We start from the raw sequence: 19369 nt of genomic DNA, 5'->3' as shown, positions 1-19369 counted from the left end.
CCTACCTGTGCAAGCCTGATGTCGGCAGTTCAAACCTTGGGGTTAGGCACGGGCCTTACAATTGCACCCCTAGCTGTGAGTGTATGTTCTCGATCAGTTAGAGAGCAAAGGGCTCTCTCCTCCCTTATCTTTATTTAAAGGGACTGTCTAAATGACAAGACTATGTGTATTGATACTTAGACATCTTTTATTTGCCCCGTCTTATTTCCTAAATAAGGTTTTCAAGACTAACTTTAGCCTTAAAAAATCTGCCATTACCTTAAAAATTTTCAAATACAACCATGAACTTTAGCCTCTTAAGTCAATCACTTACCCTCCCATGTAATGGTTTACCCTTGAATCTATTTCCATGCATCCCCTCCATGATCCCACACTCCTGTAGACGCCCTTGAGTTTTTTAAAAACTTTATCCGCGAGCAGGGATACCCGTGTTTACCAGCATACAAAATTGCAACACCATCTGGCCTACCACTTTGCAAACTAAGTATCCAACCAGCCATCTTTTATGGATGTACTCTCCAGCAACCCCTTCCATTTTTTTGGTACTCCAAAGAAGGCATAATTCAGCTGGAAACCTGACTCTAAACCAACATTAAAAAAAAAAAGATGGCCAGACTACGTTCCTAGGAGGGGTGTTCTCGTATGAAAAATAGGGCGAAAAAAAAAAAATTCAAGAAAACACCAAGGGGAAGATGTGGCAGACTACGAGGAGTTGGGAGGAGAAACCAATGCTGAAGAGGGAACACAACCCAAACATTTCACAAATATTAAACCTTTAATTCCAGCATAACTCATATTACGTATATAACCAAATAGTGTATTCCATAATTTGGAAGATCATATAAGAGACCCAAAACAAAATTATACTATTTCATCACCGGAGTGCCCTAAAATAAAGCTAATGATAAACCCCTGTACCTTGTCACCTAAACCCACTGCATGTAAGAAACCCAATGGAAGAGAAAGACTAAAAGAAAGGCCAAGGAAAAAACAAGAAAGAAAGGAGACCAACATGGTGACAGTCGGCTATAGAGTAAATCGCTACCATCAAAGACAATAAAAGGGCCTTCATCCTCCCTCACCAGGCCATCTGTAACCATCAGAGATTAAGCTTCAACCGAGCCATTAACAACGAATGATACCAAAAGCTGCCGGACAAAATTTAGCTGTCTTCTTCCTCATCACCACCCTCATCATCATCATCATCATCTTCCTCTTCCTCTTCGAACACATCAGCACCCTTACCCTGAAAAAGTGAGATGCTTCAGAAAATATAAAGACCTAAGGGGGGGGTGCATCTAAATTATCAGTCACTAGCACATTCAATAAAACAAACTCGAGTTACTTCCACGATAAAGTGAAATTCTTTTGTGTGGCCAAGAAAAAGGGGTTGGGGAATAGCACTCTTTTGTACTTCCATGACAACTTTGATAAATTCCACAACTGGAGCTACCTGAACCAACAATGTGCATGCAAAAATTTCTATCTATGGACAAAATCAGATCAGCTTTAACCACAGATTATAAATTTGCTAGAATGTCAAGCCTTGTTCAAAAGAGGCAGTATGCTATGGCAGGGATAGATAATGACAAATACTAGAACTTCAAGCTGAAAGTCACAGCAAATGAAGCCGAGATTAGGGTAATTAGACAAGCCTATGAATTGGCAGCCAGGTTCCCACTACAAATCAGCACTCAGCAAATTTAAAGGAGAAAACAACTTCTAAGGTAAATGGAAACACAGACAACAGCCAAAAAACTCCATCCAGAAAACACTTATCGGGAATTTTACCCCTTTCTTTAAATCTTACTCCTAGCTAGGGTAGTTAAAAATAGCCCCACATTGCTGCTCAGAATACAACTCCTTGTCATCTGGCAGTATTGGTGGATCCCAGAATGACCTCGGGATCCATATAAGGTATCAGAGTTCCCTCTTCCTCTGTACTCTTCAGAAATGATCCACTGGAAACCATCCTTGCATTAAATCAGTAATGCTTCCATTAAATAGCAAGGAACTCCCAAGAAGAAATCCCTAAACTCCAACAAAGTTAAAAAAAGATGGCCAAGACCTTTTCACCCTCAGTCCATTGATACCATGAATTCATTAGGAATTTAATCATACATAATCCATCATTTTTCCGTAGTCATCGTGCAAAAAAAAAAATTTTGATTTTGCAGAAAACCAAGATCCCACAAGATATACTTGTAAAGATAAAAGCAACATCTAGAATAGCTACTTCCAACCAAGCCATGAGCCTCATTCAATCAAACTACTAAAGCATGGTAGTTGTGTTGTAATGAATAAAAAGAAAGACCAATGATTGAAATTTGTGGGAGATCGAAGCCAGAATAAGATTTTAAACTTAAACAAATACTCATTTTGAAATCGAAATGAACGATACAGAACATTGAACAAGAACAATGGTAGACATCTTATAAAAGTTCCAAATTAACTAATTAAAACACTAGGGAGACAATCCCTTTTTACATGGATTCTAGAACCTTATATTTTCAACCTCTTATGCTAGGGTGTCCCCGTAAGCAATGCGCTACACTTTTGATCCAGGTGTAGTGAATAGTGAGCGTGGGTTAGCTGGAGTGTCCCCTATAAGCGACACACCACGTCGGCGCCGGATGCGGTAACAACTAGGCAAAAATTCTTGCACCGTGGACAAATACAGGTAAAGAAGCTATAGTCCAAAAGCATAGGATTAGATTAGCATCTTGAAACATATGGTCTTTAACAGGTAAGAGTAGAATTGATAGATGTTATGAGGAGAAGAAGGATTAATATAGCTTGTATTCAAGAGACTAAATGGAAGGGTGAAAAAGCTAAGGATTAGATTAGCATCTTGAAACATATGATCTTTAACGGGTACGAGTCTAAAATTGATGGATGTTATGAGGAGAAGGATTAATATAGCTTGTATTCAAGAGACTAAATGGAATGGTGAAAAAGCTAAGGATTTTGATGACTTTAAATTTTGGTATGCGGGGTATAAAAGTAATATAAGTGGAGTACACATAGTAGTTGATAACGATTTAAAGAATGATGTAGTGGACGTTAAAAGATTGGTGATAGGATTATATCCATCAAGCCTGTGTTGGAGAAAGAGGTTGTCAATATAATTTGTGCTTACGCACCCCAAGTAGGATCGGATGAAAGTAAGTTACAATTTTGGGAACACATTGATGGATTAGTACAAGGCTATAGTCAACGACAAAAGATTATTATAGGGGGATGATCTGAATGGACATGTTGGGACAGATCACAGAGGCTATAAAGGTGTACATGGAGGATATGGTTTGGAGAGAGCAATGAGGAAGGGACTTCAGTTTTAGATTTTGCTGTGGCTTATAATTTATCCATTGTAAACACATTCCTTGAAAAGAGAGGAGAATTTCGTAACCTTCAAAAGTGGGCATCATAGTAGCCAAATAGATTTCTTTCTAACTAGAAGGTCCAATAGGCTGTTATGTAAGGATTGTAAGGTTATACCGAGGAGAGCCTAACCACACAACATAGATTAGTGGTCATGGGTATGCATCTCATTACGCCTAATCGTAAGAAAGGTGAGCTTATTTCCCCTAGGATAAGGTGGTGGAGCATAAAAGGAGATATCTTGAATCGTTTATTGATAAATTGGTCAAACAAAGAAGGTGGGACTTTGATGGAGACACTAATACGATCTGGAAGGAGAGGAGATGCCTATCTTGTATTAAAAAGGTTGTTAAAGATGCCCTAGGCGAATCGAAAGGAAAACATCATTCTTTTAGGGAGACTTGGTGATACAGAATCATCACCAAATAGGGTTTATTTCTTCAGAAATAGGCCTAGGGTTGAGTTATATACATGTTGGGCCTTTGTTCCCAAGGGGTTTTTTATGTAATAGACCACTTTAATGAGCCTAAACTAGGGGTACATAGGTTGCATACGGGATTAGCCCAATACTTAGTTATTTTTATGTTTTTAGATTGAACCGGTTTAGAATTGGTTACATCCAATTGGTTCAATTAGTCTAATTTAAGTGAAGTGTTCCTATTGGTTAATAGGTCCTTATATCCTATTGGCTAGTATGGAATCTTCTTTTAAATTAGTTGTTTTAAGTTAGATTCTTTTATTTTAAGTTAGTAGGGGTATCTTAATCAATTTACTGTTTTAAATTAGTCAAGTTAGATTAAATCTCTTCCTTCCACAATTTTTGAAGGAAAAGACTTTAAATTGTATTAGGAATTGGCCTTTGGCCTTCTTTTATAAATAAGACAAATCGTGGGAGGCTCCCCCACAGAATTTTGAATTTATAAAAAGACAGATATCGTGGCTGCTTGCTGTTGTTCCTTGCTCCCTTGTGAGTGTATGCATCCTTGTGGATTTCTAGGTGGAAGAGTGGGTGGATTCCTGCGACTCTTTACGCCGTGACGGCCGGGAGGATCTCTCTTCGAAGGTGGTTTCATCCTTCAAACATTCAAGTTACTGCCGGTGGATTCCAGTGTGAGTTTGAATTTTAATTTTCTGTTGTTACCTTTCCTTCCCTTCCCCATTCGATCCCCTTTTCTTTTTCTGTTTTATTTTCATCAACCCTAGGAGGATCTCAGCTCTGTCCAGATCTGTTTACCCATCAGAAATCATCCAAATTTTGACCACAGCCTCCCCTCACCATTGTCTATCCTCGATCCCAAGCCCAACCCTATCCATCCATCTAAACCCTAATTTTAGTAGTTTTCCTAATTTCTAAAACCCGAAACCCTAATCCTAATTCTGCAGGAATTTTAAATTGATCCAAATCTTAATTTTTTTTATATCATAATAGTGCCCTAGGCCTGCTAATCATTACCCTATATTACTTTCATCCATAACCCTAGCCTAAACCCTAGATTTGCCCAAACAGCCCCAAATCTGCCCCAAACAGCAGACTTGATCAGAATCTAATTTCACCTGGCTCCTAGTAGGATTATCTCCTATTCTAGGACTACATTACTTGGTGGTGTGATGGTGGGGTTCAAGCAGCCATTAAGGCAAAGAAAGATATTTTTAAGACATGGAAAAGGACTAAGGATGTAGAGGACCTTTAAAAAGTATAAATTTGCCAGAAATGAAGCTAAGAAGATTGTGGAAAAGCAAGGGCAAATAAATACGAAGATCTTTATAACAATCTGAGCACAAAGAAAGGGGGAAAAGCTATCTATAAGATAGCTAACGAGGGAAAGGAAGAGTGTAGATTTTTACCAGGTTAGATGTATTAAAAGTAAAGATGGTAAAGTACTAATAAGGGATGAAGACATTAAGGAGAGATGGAAAGATTATTTCCACAGCCTCCTAAATGAGTATATTTCGAGTAATAGTATCCTGGAAGGTTGCATTACACGTCAAGACACCACATGTTGTAAATCTATACGAAAAATTAGAGTGCCAAAAGTAAAAGATTTAAGGAGGATGAAGGTAGGCAAGGCACCAAGTCCAAATGGGGTCCCAATAGAAGTGTGGAAAGGCTTAAGAATCTATGGCTTATCTGGGCACATTATGGTGATATTCCGAGCTGCAATAACTATAGAGGCATAAAACTAATGAGAAATACAATAAATTATGGGAGAGGGTTATTAAAACTCGCCTAAGACAAGAAACTACTATTAAGGAGAACCAATTTGGTTTGATGCCAGGAATATCCACAACGTGACAGTGTCCCTACAAAGTTAATTTGGCAAGTACAAGAGAAGGGAAGTGTTTCTAGTAAATATGCGGGCATAGTTGAAGATATGTAATGGTGTGGTGACCCGTGTAAGAACTATGGGGTGTCAAGGTGGTTAATTCCCAACTACAATTAGGTTACACAAGGATCAGACTTGAGCCTTTATTTGTTTGCGTTTATCATAGATGATTTAACCAGAGACATTCAAGATCAAGTTCCAAAATATATGCTTTTTGCTGATGATATTGTTTTGGTGGACGAGAAAAAAGCAAAGATTAAGGCAAAGTTAAGAATTATGGAGATCTACCTTGGAAACAAAAGGTTTGACGATAAGTAGAACAAAAACGAAGTATATCATGTGTAACTTTAGTTACACTAGGACAAATAATGAGGTGATGAAAATTGGTGAGAGGGAGATTCCAAATATTTTAGGTATCTAGTCTCAATCATAAATAAAGAAGGTGGTGTAGAGAATAATATTTCGCAAAGAATTAAAATAGGATGGATGGAGTAGAGAGCTGCGTTTGGAGTGTTGTATGATCGACGCATTGCTTGAAAACTAAGGAAAATTTTATAGGACAATCATACGACCAGCTATGATGTATGGTGCAGAATGTTTGGCAGTTAAGAAGAAGCATTGTATAGAAAAACTCAGTGTAGCTAAGATGAGGATGTTGAGATGGATGTGTGGGAAAACTAGGAAGGATAAAGTAAGAATGATCAAGCTAGACCTGATTTGGGAAAGCATTCCAATACATGATAAGCTACGAGAAAGTCAGTTGAGGTTGCATGGCCATGTTTACGAAGGCCTTTGGATGCTCCAATATGGAGTGATTTGATTCAGATTGAATTAACTAAAAGAGCCAGGGATAGAACTAAAATGACTCTCGGAGAAGTGGTGAGGAAAGAATCATAGCTTAGGCCTTGTAACAAGTATGACCTCAAATAGAGCTGATTGGAGGGTACGGACCGACCCCATGTAGTTGGTATAAGGCTGAGTAGTTGTTGTTGATGTAAATACTAGGGAAACAAGAGCGAAAAGTGTTGAACACATGAAAAAAGTAGAATAACTTGGAGAAGGTTAAATACAGCTATTAAACCAAGATTATAGAACAACATCCATAATATTGTAAAAATGCCTAATATTGGCATTAATATAGAAAATAGACATGATGAAAATAAAATTAATAAATGATACACATCCCTGCATACCTCTTCATCATCTTCATCTCCATCAATATCCTCTTCATCAGCCTCCTATTGTCAATTCAGCCACAACAACAAGGGAAAGTTAAAAAGAGAATGAAACTGTCATAATTATCTCTCATTCAGAAGTTCACATTCTTATTAAAAAAAAGGAAAGAAATATACATTGTTAAAATATTTGAGAGGGTTGGGCCATAAATCCTCCTTGATTATCTCAGCCACCTGCATCATATAAAGAAATCTCATCAGCAGAATAGTTCATATATGGAGATTGGAAGAATTATATTTCCACAAGTCATTTGGTTCCGATTCCTGCTCAATTAGATACAATTTGATTCTGCAGTGTAACAGACCCGGGAGAGAAGTGCAATAAACGAGGAAAAGGATCCCATTGGTTATTATAAGACGAAAGAAAAAATTCATTGCAAGTAAGGGCCACGAAAGATAGTCCAAATGCCAAAAAAAATCGTTCTTGTTCATCTATTGTTTTCTCTCTTCTTTTTTTTTTTTTTTTTTTTTTTGGGGGGGGGGGGGGGTAGGGGTGGGGTGGGGGAGAGAGATAAGAGCCAGCCAGAAGAGTTAGAAATTACCTCATCATGGAGGCCATCTGATATGTCCTTTTGTTGAGTTTCACTAAACCAGCTAAAGAAGCTGCACTTGAAAAGAGTCAAATTCTAGAATTAAGAAACCACAAACAGTAAAGTGTTTGACCACAGAAAGAAATCAAAGAACACATGTCTAGGCTTTAAATTCCCAAATCAGGTAGTTGCAGAATATCCATCATTTTAAAACAACTATGGTATTAATCCACTTTCCTAGCATTTGCAAACTTGTGATCGATAAAATGAACCACTTAATGCAGAAATTGTGCCCAAATATATACGTGAACTCGTGATTATAAAATGAACTATATCTACACAAAAGGCACAATACCCATATCTATGAGTGGCAAGAAATATAATGCAGAGCTATCAAAGCGCTAGGCAACCCAAGGTGTTGGAGGGGGTCAAAAACTAAGGCGACAACAACAAGCTGCTTGGACACCCAGGCAGTGCCTTGACCACTTAACTCACATGCATCAAACTGCATCGCTGGAATATCTATGGCTGCAGAAAGGTTATGAACATGCATTCAAACTTTACATCAATACCAAAGGTGTTGCTTTTCCATCCAATATAACTATAAAAGCATGCAGAACCTACTGAAAGAATTGAACTCAAGCCCCACATAAAAAGTGTGGCTTGCTGTACTCTCCATTCCAAATCTGGACTAGGCAAGTCTAGGCTTCATCCTTAGCGAACAACTTGTTCAGTACCATCAAGAATTTAAAGGAACCTCAACCCCCAAACTGATGATCGTTTTAATCAGCAATATAAAAGGAAGAACTTATGATAGTATAAATAAAACATATCACTTCTATGTAAGGTTAACACATTGAGTGAATTTGATGCGATCATGAGTCCGAAAACCCTTAAACTTGGATTGCTATGGGCCCACAATTAACAAATAAATCAATTTCAAAGGAGCAGTGGCAATTTCTGTAAATATCTTGAAATTCAGAATCAATCAAGTGAAGGGCATAAACTGGAAGCAAATACTTGGGGATATTTCTGGAAATCAATAAAGGAATGGTCAAGGAATGGAATAGAATAAGAACTAAAGGGGTATTTATGTAAATCGAGATACGGATTTTAATAGAGGTTACATTCAACCTCTCGACCGAGAGCAACCAGTGAAACTTGGCTGGATTTCGATCAACAGAACTCTTCCAACATTAGTACAAAGTCCAAACAACACAAGATTTAGGGCACAGACTATTTACTCATAGAACTACTTATTTCAAGCAACACTCAGACCTAACAATCAATTGTTAACTGAAATTAAATCGCTGAGATTAGTACTGGCTGAAGAGAAAGATTCAGCTCTGGTTGCAGGTCTTTATCTCTCAACAAGAAGGGACCTAGAAGTAGAATACCTAGGGTTGTGGGTCGCCAATGGAAGAGCTTCCTTCACCCAAAATCTCTGGTTAAACTGCTCACTTTCCAAGGAGATCGATCAACTTATGTTAGGCCGCCAAGAAACAGAACACACAGTATAAGGTTTAAGAACCTGAGATGGAGGACTGGAATCGAATCAACAGAGAAGATGAGTGAGAGAAGGGAAAAAATGCCAGACCTCTCAGCAGTGTACCAAACCAAAAATTCCATTCAATCCATTCCAACCAAGAAACGTTGGCTTACATGCTGTTATATAAAATTAAACAAAAGTCCTAATCCTATCCTAAAACTGAAAACAAAAGTTAACTCAAATCCCAACTCCCATGGAATCGTATCTAGTTGCAATTACAAAATAACAAAACTACCTCCTACTACTCCAGTCTCCAGCAACAAAAATAAAGGGGAAATTTACACATACCACCCCTGAGGTTTGACGAAAGGATATTTTCACCCCCCAGTTTTGGAAAATTCTGCGTACCCCCCTGAGGTTTACAAACGGTAACAAATAAGCCCATTCCGTCAGTTCATGACTAACACTGTTAAAAATTAAACTTGAACTGACGGAATTGCCCTTCTAAGAAGAAACCAAAAAAAAAAAAAAAAACCAAAACAAAACCTGCAACTCATCTTCAAAATCGATTGGGGAAGATGAGTTGCAACCATCCCAGCGCCCCATTGATTCGTTAAAACGTTTGCCACTCAATCACTCCTCTTCAACCTCTTTGCCTGAACCGAATCATCACCATCTTCACCATCACTCTCTGCTCCGCCCTCAAACCCTAACCCTAAACTTGATTCAGGAATGTAACCGAACAGAAAGTTCCCCAATAAGATCAGCGTCTCAAGCCGATTTCCATACGAGAGATCCGGAGGAGAATCCCCGTCGCTTGTTCGACGACAAATCGAGGAGCGAAGCTTGCCATTCCTTCCAAGTCCCCGAGGAATACTTCCAAGAAAATTATTCTCCCAAAGTCGCAACACTTCCAACTCGGGCAAATCACCAATGAAATCTGAATCGCGCCGTGCAACTTGTTCCCGAACAAATTCAACAATTAGATTCTTCACTCACAAAAGATTCTGGAATCTCACCGGAGAACATATTGTTGGAGAGATCCATTGATTTCAAGCTCTTCGATTGCTTTGGGGTGTGAAAGACAGAGTGACTCAAAAGAATAAGAAGAAGAAGAAGAAGAAAAGGAAGGGAGGAAGTGAGAAGAAGTGTGTGGTGATGAGGAAGGTGGAGGAGATGTCCTGTGCTGCACTTTTCAAAATATTTCGCAAGTTATTGTCGTGCACCACAACCGTGGATGTGGCGGATCATCGGGAGTTTTGACAGAGTCACTCGGATTCACTCCCTGCTCCTCTGTTCTTAGTTGCCTTTTGTTTTGTTTTGTTTATCTTTCTTCTAATTTGATTTTTTATTATATCTTCAATCAGGGTTGGGTTTTGGGTGTCTCTAGTTTCCTTCTGTGTGTTCTTCGTTGAAAATTTAGTAGAACAGGTAGATGCCCATAATGGGTTGTAACTTGTAATTACTTAATAGTTTCAGTCTTTGCTTAATGGGAGAACTGATGGGATTACAGGGAAGAATGATTAAATTAGATGTTGTGGCTCAGTGGGTCTTATTGTTATTGTTGTTGTTTTTAAGTAATGTTTGTGAATTCTGGGTAAGGAAGCAAAATAAAGTGATCCAAGAAGAACTAAAGCTTGGCCTGCAGGTTTTGTCCTTTTGATCATGCCCAGGCACCAAATTCCTGTAGTCCGAACATGGTTTAACTTCATAATCATGGAGGCTGCTGTTATGTTCATCAATTGGTGCGTGCTTGTGTGGAGACATTCCATTTCTGGAGTGAAGCTCCTGGGTCGTCCGTAATGGCCGATTTCAGGGAGAGCAGAACTCGGTATTCCGGGATATGAGATTGTTTCCGGCAACAAATGGGTTGTTGTGCGGTAGAGGAGTAGAATTAGAAATCGCATTTTTCTTCTTGATTTCTACAAATCGAGTTTGGAGAAGATGGGTTCAGGTTTTTTTTTTTTTTTTTTGGGTTTCTTCTTAGAAGGATAATTCCGTCAGTTCAAGTCTAATTTTTAACAGTGTTAGTCATGAACTGACGGAATGGGCTTATTTGTTACCGCTTGCAAACCTCAAGGGGGTACGCAGAATTTTCCAAAACTGGGGGGTGAAAATATCCTTTCGTCAAACCTCAGGGGTGGCATGTGTAAATTTCCCAAAATAAAGTACTAAAAGAAATTACAAAAATATCCCCAATTAATACATCGTCTAGCTGCATCAGAATTGGCCTAACATGGCAAATTATTGCCTTGAACAAAACAATCTGTCCAAAAATTCACCATATAACAATGCAAGAATGCAAAGGGCCTTCAATGGAAGCACTACTCAAGCCTCTATTTTAATCCAAAGTCCAAACACTAGAGCACGATTTGGCATGTTCAGAGTCTTAACACAAGCTTCAAAAGGTTCCAATCAGATTACTTTGACTTTAGCTCACCAAAAAGGTCTCAGTTATTTACAAAACTCACCTCACAACAAAGACCCAAACAACACAATCAAGACAAGCCAAACAAAAGCAGGAGGAAGATATGCTCTTGTAGCCCTGCAAAGTGGAAGGCCTACAATCATTGGAGTGTAGTAATTGTTGATGGATCCTCTTATGTTTGCCCATCCACCTGGCTTCTATTTGTGCCGTTGTTTCTGTGGAAAGCATTTGTGTGTGTGTGTGTGTGTCCACACTCGTTGTGCATATGTGTGTGTCTAGGCTTTCTTTTCTTGGCTTCTCTCTTCCCTGGTCTCAATAAAATCTTACTTCACATGCACCCACACCCCTCTCCCCCAAAGTTCCTAATCTCGGGATCGGTCTCGGGGTCGGTCATGACCGATACCGATCCGGATCGATCAAAATCATCTTGGATCGGCCAAAAATTAATAAAATCCAGATTTTATCAGATTGGTTGTTGTATCGGTCATAAAATACTTTAAAAAAAAATTAACAAGGCTGAAAAAACAGTAATCTCATTCCCTAATCCTATTTCTTAGGTTGAACTTACCTTTTCCACCTCCTCAACCTCATCCACTATCGCCAGGATTTGTGGGATTGAATCAAGGTTGTCATGGAATAAAATCTTCCCATAATATATTCCTAGTGCAAAACGGTAAGACCCCCCCCCTTTTCACTAACGGATTTGAGGCTAAATCTCTCAATAATGAATTGAAGAACATGAAAATCTGGGTTTTAAAACCCTAACTACCTTAAGCAGATCAATGTTTTATACAATGAAATATTCTCTTAATCAATTCCCTAGTCAAAAAAGGTAAGATCCCCCTTTTTTCTCGTGGATATGAAACCCCAAATCCATGAATCACAGCTTGAAAGACTCAGGTGGAAGAAAAAAATGGGTTTTAAAATCCAAAAAAAAATATCAAGTATTGGATCGGATCGGCCGATCCAGGGACCAATCCAGTAAAACCTTGCCATATTGGTCTAATCTCGGTATCGGCCGCGACCGATACCGATCTGATCTGATATTACAAACCAACCGATACCGATCCGATCTGATATTACAAACCATGCTCCCCCCCCTCCCCCCACAGAAACAGGTGTTGACAAATTTTAACACCAACTTACAAGTGCTTCTTGCATTTTGCATCAGATTGGACATAAAAGGTATATTTACTAGTGGAACCAGAATTAGTAGGTTTTTATTTATTCCTGCTAACCAAAACCTTGTCATACAACCATGTTGAGATCTAACAACCTGCTGATAGATATGACATATTTCCCTTCCCATCAAGCTAACTGATTAAGGTAAGAACTTTTACCAACCAACTTAAGCTTGAAAAAACTCAATTTGAATGAACAAAACAATGGGAGACAGCAAGAGTTATCTCTGACATGATTAACTATAATTAAGAACATTTAGTTTTAAAATCATTAACTATATTTTACAAGGGTTTAGTCCAGCTAATGTAGTCCGAGATAGGTAGGAGACCTACTAGGAGCCAAACAACAGGATCAAATAAAAAAAGGGGCTGCTGATTCGAATGGACAGCACTAGGATTTAGGTCAATTCCTAGGGTTAGGGTTGGATATTGGGAAAGGGGTTTATAGGGTATTAATGGGCAGGTTTAGGGGGTCAATATGGTATAAAAATAATAGGATTTGGGAAGGTTTTAAAATTCTGCAGTTCTGGACAGAATTGTGTTGCAGGTTTTGGGTTTTAATGGAGTGAAGGAATGGAGGGGATAAAGTGGGAGTTTGGGGCTAAAACTTGGATCGAGTGTCAACAATGATGTAAGGGATGTATGCTGAAAGTTTGGTTTGAAACTGATGGACAGACTTGGAGTTATGGAGGTTTCCTAGTAGAAGTAGGAGAGAGGGGTAAAACTGTAATTTCAGACAATCGGCTGGGTGGATGGTGCTGAAATTTGAATTGAGTCTCTCTTAGGGTTTGAGAAAGACTTGATCAAATTTTTAGCGGATTCTAATGGTTAGATTTGGCTGGGCAGAATTCTCACGAAAATCACCTTGTATGTGACCTTCTAGAAGGAAGAAGAATAGTTGCAGAATTTCTTATTTGTTACAGGTCTTCAATGGCAACAACTTTGAAGATGAACAATGGGGTCTCCCGATCTTCACAATGCAAGGAGATAAGTAGCAGCCCTCCCGATCTTCACAATGCAAGGAGTCGATTGGAGATCCACCAATCCCTTCAACCTTGATATTACTCACAAGGCAACCTTGATATTACTCACAAGGCACACTCACGATGGAGCAAAGGCAGCAACAAAGGCAGCAAGCATAAAGCTAATTTTTATTAATCAAATTCGTATATAATGCTGGTCTCTCTTACAAACTTATATAGAAGACTCAAAAATAGACTTAAACACTAAAAAGGAATGGCCTAACCTTATCCCTAACCTATTAGGCAACTTAAACTGACTAGGAAACTCAAATAGACTCAAAATAGAGTCCTAATGACTTAAAACAACTTAAACTACTTAAAATAAAGAAGATTCCCTAGTAGTCAATAGGATATAAGAACCTCTTAGCCAATAGGATCACTTCACTTAAATTAGACCAATTGAACCAATTGGATGCAACCAATTTAAACCGGTTCAATTAAAAACACAAAATAAAAACTAAGTATTGGGCTAATCCCGTATGCAACCTATATACCCCTATTTCAGGCCCATTAAAGTGGCCTAATACATAGAAAACCCTTGGGAACAAAGGCCCAACATATATATATCCCAACCCTATACTTATTCCCAATGAAACAAGCCCTATTTGATGATGAATCTGCATCAACTCTCCCCAACTTGAAAAAATTCGTCCTCGAATTTTGTAGTGATGAGGGGGAATCAACATGTGATCAGCAGCTTTGACCATCCCCAAACAGAATTTCGGTGAAGCGGGAACATTGGGGATAAAGTCTTCAATGCATGGAGCGTTCTCTTCAAAGAACCATAGTGGCATAACAAACTCTATGTGCTCGACCTCTTCAAGAACAACATCTTGGATGTCGATGATTTCTTGTGGAGTGTTGTCAATCACCACTTCATCTTCCATGTCCTCGGCCTTGTCTACTTTGCCCTCTTCTAGTTTCTTCTACCATTGTGTGTTGGACCTCCACATCAATTTGATGGCCGAGCTTCTCAACCATGATCTCAACTACTGGTGCAGCTTGGTCTACTTGAATTTCTTTAGCTATAGGTTCTTGAATCTCTTCAACACAAACCGCTTTAGTAGAATCTTTTGTTGGTACATCTGCCATAGGTGAAACTTCAAACACAGTCGACGTCACTTGCCTTTGAGTTGACATGTTCGGCAGTCCTTGTGGCTGTACAGTCGATGTGGTCACCTTTAGTTGTAATCCTTTTAGAGTAAACAAATGGTATAGACGCTGTCGATCAGGTAGGACACACAAGTTGTTTTCCGGTTCAATCCAACCTTGTCGCTCGTCCAACCAATTGCAACCTACTGCAATAAAGATCCTTGGAGATGGTACCGGCTTACACCAAGCACCATCATGATATGAAGAACACCCAAATTCAACACAGACTTTACCTGTAGGCTCGATGCAAATCTCTCCTGATTGGGACAACATATCCACCACGGATTGTGAAATAATGTTGTTACGTCTCCTCTCATCAACAACTAAGATGGCTGTGCTCCCATTGGGTAGACGAACTTGGGTCTTGAAAACGAAGGGAGGTGGGTCTTTCAAGGCTTGGTTGGAGCTGCCCTCCGCCATAGCTTTGATACCACTTAATGTAGTCCTAGATAGGTAGGAGACCTACTAGGAGCCAAACAACAGGATCAAATAAAAAAAGGGGCTGCTGATTCGAATGGACAGCACTAGGATTTAGGTCAATTCCTAGGGTTAGGGTTGGATATTGGGAAAGGGGTTTATAGGGTATTAATGGGCAGGTCTAGGGGGTCAATATGGTATAAAAATAATAGGATTTGGGAAGGTTTTAAAATTCTGCAGTTCTGGACAGAATTGTGTTGCAGGTTTTGGGTTTTAATGGAGTGAAGGAATGGAGGGGATAAAGTGGGAGTTTGGGGCTGAAACTTGGATCGAGTGTCAACAATGATGTAAGGGATGTATGCTGAAAGTTTGGTTTGAAACTGATGGACAGACTTGGAGTTATGGAGGTTTCCTAGTAGTAGGAGAGAGGGGTAAAACTGTAATTTCAGACAATCGGCTGGGTGGATGGTGCTGAAATTTGAATTGAGTCTCTCTTAGGGTTTGAGAAAGACTTGATCAAATTTTTAGCGGATTCTAATGGTTAGATTTGGCTGGGCAGAATTCTCACGAAAATCACCTTGTATGTGACCTTCTAGAAGGAAGAAGAATAGTTGCAGAATTTCTTACTTGTTACAGGTCTTCAATGGCAACAACTTTGAAGATGAACAATGGGGTCTCCCGATCTTCACAATGCAAGGAGATAAGTAGCAGCCCTCCCGATCTTCACAATGCAAGGAGTCGATTGGAGATCCACCAATCCCTTCAACCTTGATATTACTCACAAGACAACCTTGATATTACTCACAAGGCACACTCACGATGGAGCAAAGGCAGCAACAAAGGCAACAAGCATAAAGCTAATTTTTATTAATCAAATTCGTATATAATGCTGGCCTCCCTTATAAACTTATATAGAAGACTCAAAAATAGACTTAGACACTAAAAAGGAATGGCCTAACCTTATCCCTAACCTATTAGGCAACTTAAACTGACTAGGAAACTCAAATAGACTCAAAATAGAGTCCTAATGACTTAAAACAACTTAAACTACTTAAAATAAAGAAGATTCCCTAGTAGCCAATAGGATATAAGAACCTCTTAGCCAATAGGATCACTTCACTTAAATTAGACCAATTGAACCAATTGGATGCAACCAATTTAAACCGGTTCAATTAAAAACACAAAATAAAAACTAAGTATTGGGCTAATCCCGTATGCAACCTATATACCCCTATTTCAGGCCCATTAAAGTGGCCTAATACATAGAAAACCCTTGGGAACAAAGGCCCAACATATATATATCCCAACCCTATACTTATTCCCAATGAAACAAGCCCTATTTGATGATGAATCTGCATCACCAGCATTGTCGATACCTAATAAATTTGCAAAATCCACTTGTAGTGACAAGACGTAATGGATACTTGTAGCAGCAATACTATCAGTTTAACTAATTTTAGTTCATGAAATTCAAAAACTTTTGCCTACCCAAAATAAGACTTAAGGACGGGAGGGGTGAGGAAAGCAAAGAAAAAAAAGAAACCAACCTTTCTTCTGCTATAGGCCTTTTGATCCCTTTCTTCTCATGATTACCACCATTAGCGATGTCCTTCACATGTAAAAATGCAAAGTGAATTTTTAGCAGAGTTAACACACAACAGCGAATATCATTCATTGTTACTAAAAGAAATCACCATTACCATGCCCTCTTTCCACTTTATCGTTGTACCAGTTATTTTAGTTGTGCCTTCGTCAAAGAAAGTAAAAGTCTTTGTAAGCTTTGTATCTTCAAAATGAGGGTTTGGATTGAAGTTCTGAACATTAGAAAGAAACAAGTAACTATCCAGCTGGCAAACCATCAGTTCAACTAAATAACAAATCAGTGGCCCAAAATAAAACTTGAAGAGTGCAAAAGTTAAAGCAATTATAAGAGAACTATGGGATGAGGAAGAAACTCACAAAAGAAATTGAGTACCCCGATTTCACATCTTTAAAATCTTCTACGTCCAAAGAGCTTAGGTATTTAAAAATCTATGCCAATGAGGATGAAGTAACAATTAATATAAGCAGTCAACAATTCAAAATCCAAAAAAAATGTTTGAAATGATCCTACTAGCAGGTTTAAGAAATCAGTTTCACAAAGAGAATAGTCAAAAAAAGGACATGGTTGCTGGATAAGGGAATAGATGAAATGCCGAGAGAATTCCTCCCGAATTGACATCCCAGTTCAAGTATTCCATGAAGAGGAACCAAACCTTCTGGTCTTCCTCGCTCAACAGATCACCAAGTGCAGGATGACTGAGAAACTGCACAGCAACTCTTGCCCAAGTCAGTCGGATAAATGAACACTCCACAAATGAAACGGGATATAAAAGTTCACAGGAAAATGTATCACTCACAGCAGTCAACCAGAAGTCAGGAATAGATTTGATGATTTCATTCCGTTTCTCATAGACAGGCCTGCGTATCTCGTTGTACTTTTGCTCCACTTCCAAGACTTTGTCACTTGCTTCCTCGTTAACCTATTGGACCACCAAAAAATGCATAATAAAGCTTTCTTGAGCAGAATGTCTATCTACTAGAACATCCTAAAGGTATAACAAACTACTACAATTCATCACAAGCAAAAGGTATAGAATGAAACTACTACAATTTCAGTTAACTCTAGTACCATTGACCGGATACGCTAGATGCTGAGAAGAAAGAAAAGTTTTTGGTCTTTTTATTCTTTACCCATCTTATGCAAAAAGATGCCTTGTTGATTTATGGGAAAGCCTCATCGACTTACATGAGCAACTAACTGTCATCCAAAGATATTAAGACCTCTTTTATTCAAAGAATTACATAGACTCCAGTAAAACAAACACCACCTTCGCATTACAATTTTAAGAGGCAACTAGAATAATAAAAGAAAAATTCAATACTCCATATGAATGCAACATTCTTAACCATCCAACACAAGAAGCACTGGGCATACCCCCCAAACTGGATTTTTCTTCTTTAGAGAAGTGAAAGAGAACAATGCCATGGGAATACAAACTATATTCCAATGAAGCTCACAAGCTAACCAAAAGTGAAAACAACATGATTCGAGCTGGTTCTTTTAGGGGAGGGAGAGGACGATGGAAACGAGAGAGAGAGATGGGGGTGGAATGAATGGAACAATGTAGATAAATGTGGGATAGAATAACTTTGCATGGGACACAACGAAAACGGAAAGAGCCAGCATAATTAACCTTTGCGTAGTCATAAAACAATAAAGAGGCGTCAGAACTCCAATGTGACTGGAAGAAAGGCTGTCAAACATCAGCACTGAGAATGACAAGGATTTCTGAAATCACACACACAAACTGAGAAATAGTATAGGCATCTGAATGAATGAACTAAGCACCATCGGCTCAATAAGTACTACAATGGAAGCCACCCGACTCTCCCTATTGAACACCCTTAATATCTGCCACCAAAACTTCCATGAAAGACCAAGAAAACCCAAGCCCAAGCATTATAACTACCAAATAGTAGAGGACACAAAATAGGCTGAAAGAGAGACTCCCATGACTATGCACTAAACTAGAAAACCAAGCTCTCAAAAATACGAAATCCTAAATAAAAAGGGAGAAAAGGGGTGGGAGGCTAAAGAGAAGGCATGGAAAGTTCCCAAAAACACCAAGAAACTGCAACCCAACTTCTAACAATGTCAAAAACTAGACGAAGAACACGAAATACTTTAAAAATAGACCGACAAAGATTGTAAGTACATAAATGTTTACCTTCTCCAGCTCGTCTTGTATCTCCTGCAACTTCTCGATGGAAAGAACGAGCTCGCCATCAATGTGATCTGCATCTTCCTCTTCACCTCTCTCTGCGACCTTCGGTTTCTTTGCCTTGTCAGCAACCATCTTCACCAGAAAACCCTAGCGTTCTTCTGATCGTCTTGAGACTGATTGTTCTCCAGAAGCGGCAGAGACTGAAGAGTAACAGTAGATAAAAGAGAGGTATAGGAAGTGAGGGTTCGGGCCCCTGGGAGTGGGAGACAAACCGGCGGAGGGATTTCTAAGGGGAAATTCCTTTTGGTATTTAAACGATCTCTTCGATTCTATGTCCTGAGTCGGACCCCAAATCGCGGGACCCACAGATGATGGACCTCTTGGGCTCTTGTTTCATTAAAAATTGAAAAAGGGTAAGTGTTCGTTTTTAATACCCAAACCCT

General features: G+C 38.9%; 1 protein-coding gene across 3 annotated transcripts; it reads right to left on the bottom strand.

The window, feature by feature from the left end:
• Positions 1-1016: 1016 nt before the first annotated feature.
• LOC122655705 (NAP1-related protein 2-like) lies at positions 1017-19228 on the bottom strand. Of its 3 annotated transcripts, XM_043849990.1 has the most exons (12): positions 18930-19217; positions 17559-17681; positions 17415-17465; positions 17119-17190; positions 16860-16973; positions 16707-16768; positions 7483-7543; positions 7058-7114; positions 6899-6943; positions 1970-1973; positions 1928-1938; positions 1017-1243 (listed from the first exon to the last, which is right to left on the bottom strand). In XM_043849990.1, the coding sequence occupies exons 1-12, from the start codon at positions 19056-19058 to the stop codon at positions 1163-1165; spliced, it is 810 nt and encodes a 269-aa protein (XP_043705925.1). In that variant the 5' UTR covers positions 19059-19217; the 3' UTR covers positions 1017-1162. The 3 variants fall into 3 exon arrangements, with proteins under 3 accessions (XP_043705925.1, XP_043705927.1, XP_043705926.1); XM_043849992.1 differs by lacking the exon at positions 17119-17190 and having other exon boundaries at positions 18930-19228; XM_043849991.1 differs by lacking the exons at positions 1928-1938; positions 1970-1973 and having other exon boundaries at positions 1017-1246; positions 18930-19216.
• Between the last annotated feature and the right edge of the window lie 141 nt (positions 19229-19369).

Source organism: Telopea speciosissima, chromosome 3 (genome assembly GCF_018873765.1).
Source record: "Telopea speciosissima isolate NSW1024214 ecotype Mountain lineage chromosome 3, Tspe_v1, whole genome shotgun sequence".
Lineage (NCBI taxonomy): Eukaryota > Viridiplantae > Streptophyta > Magnoliopsida > Proteales > Proteaceae > Telopea > Telopea speciosissima.
Note: the sequence above shows the minus strand (reverse complement) of the source record. Positions and strands in the feature narration are given on the sequence as shown.

Bases quoted from the DNA above. Each gene is read 5' to 3' on its own strand.
- LOC122655705 (XM_043849990.1), bottom strand. From the start codon at position 19,058: ATGGTTGCTGACAAGGCAAAGAAACCGAAGGTCGCAGAGAGAGGTGAA. The intron at 7,115-7,482 runs GTAATTTCTAAC...TATATGATGCAG, and splicing joins CAGATGGCCTCCATGATGAG to GTGGCTGAGATAATCAAGGA. The intron at 6,944-7,057 runs GTATATTTCTTT...AATTGACAATAG, and splicing joins CTCTCAAATATTTTAACAAT to GAGGCTGATGAAGAGGATAT.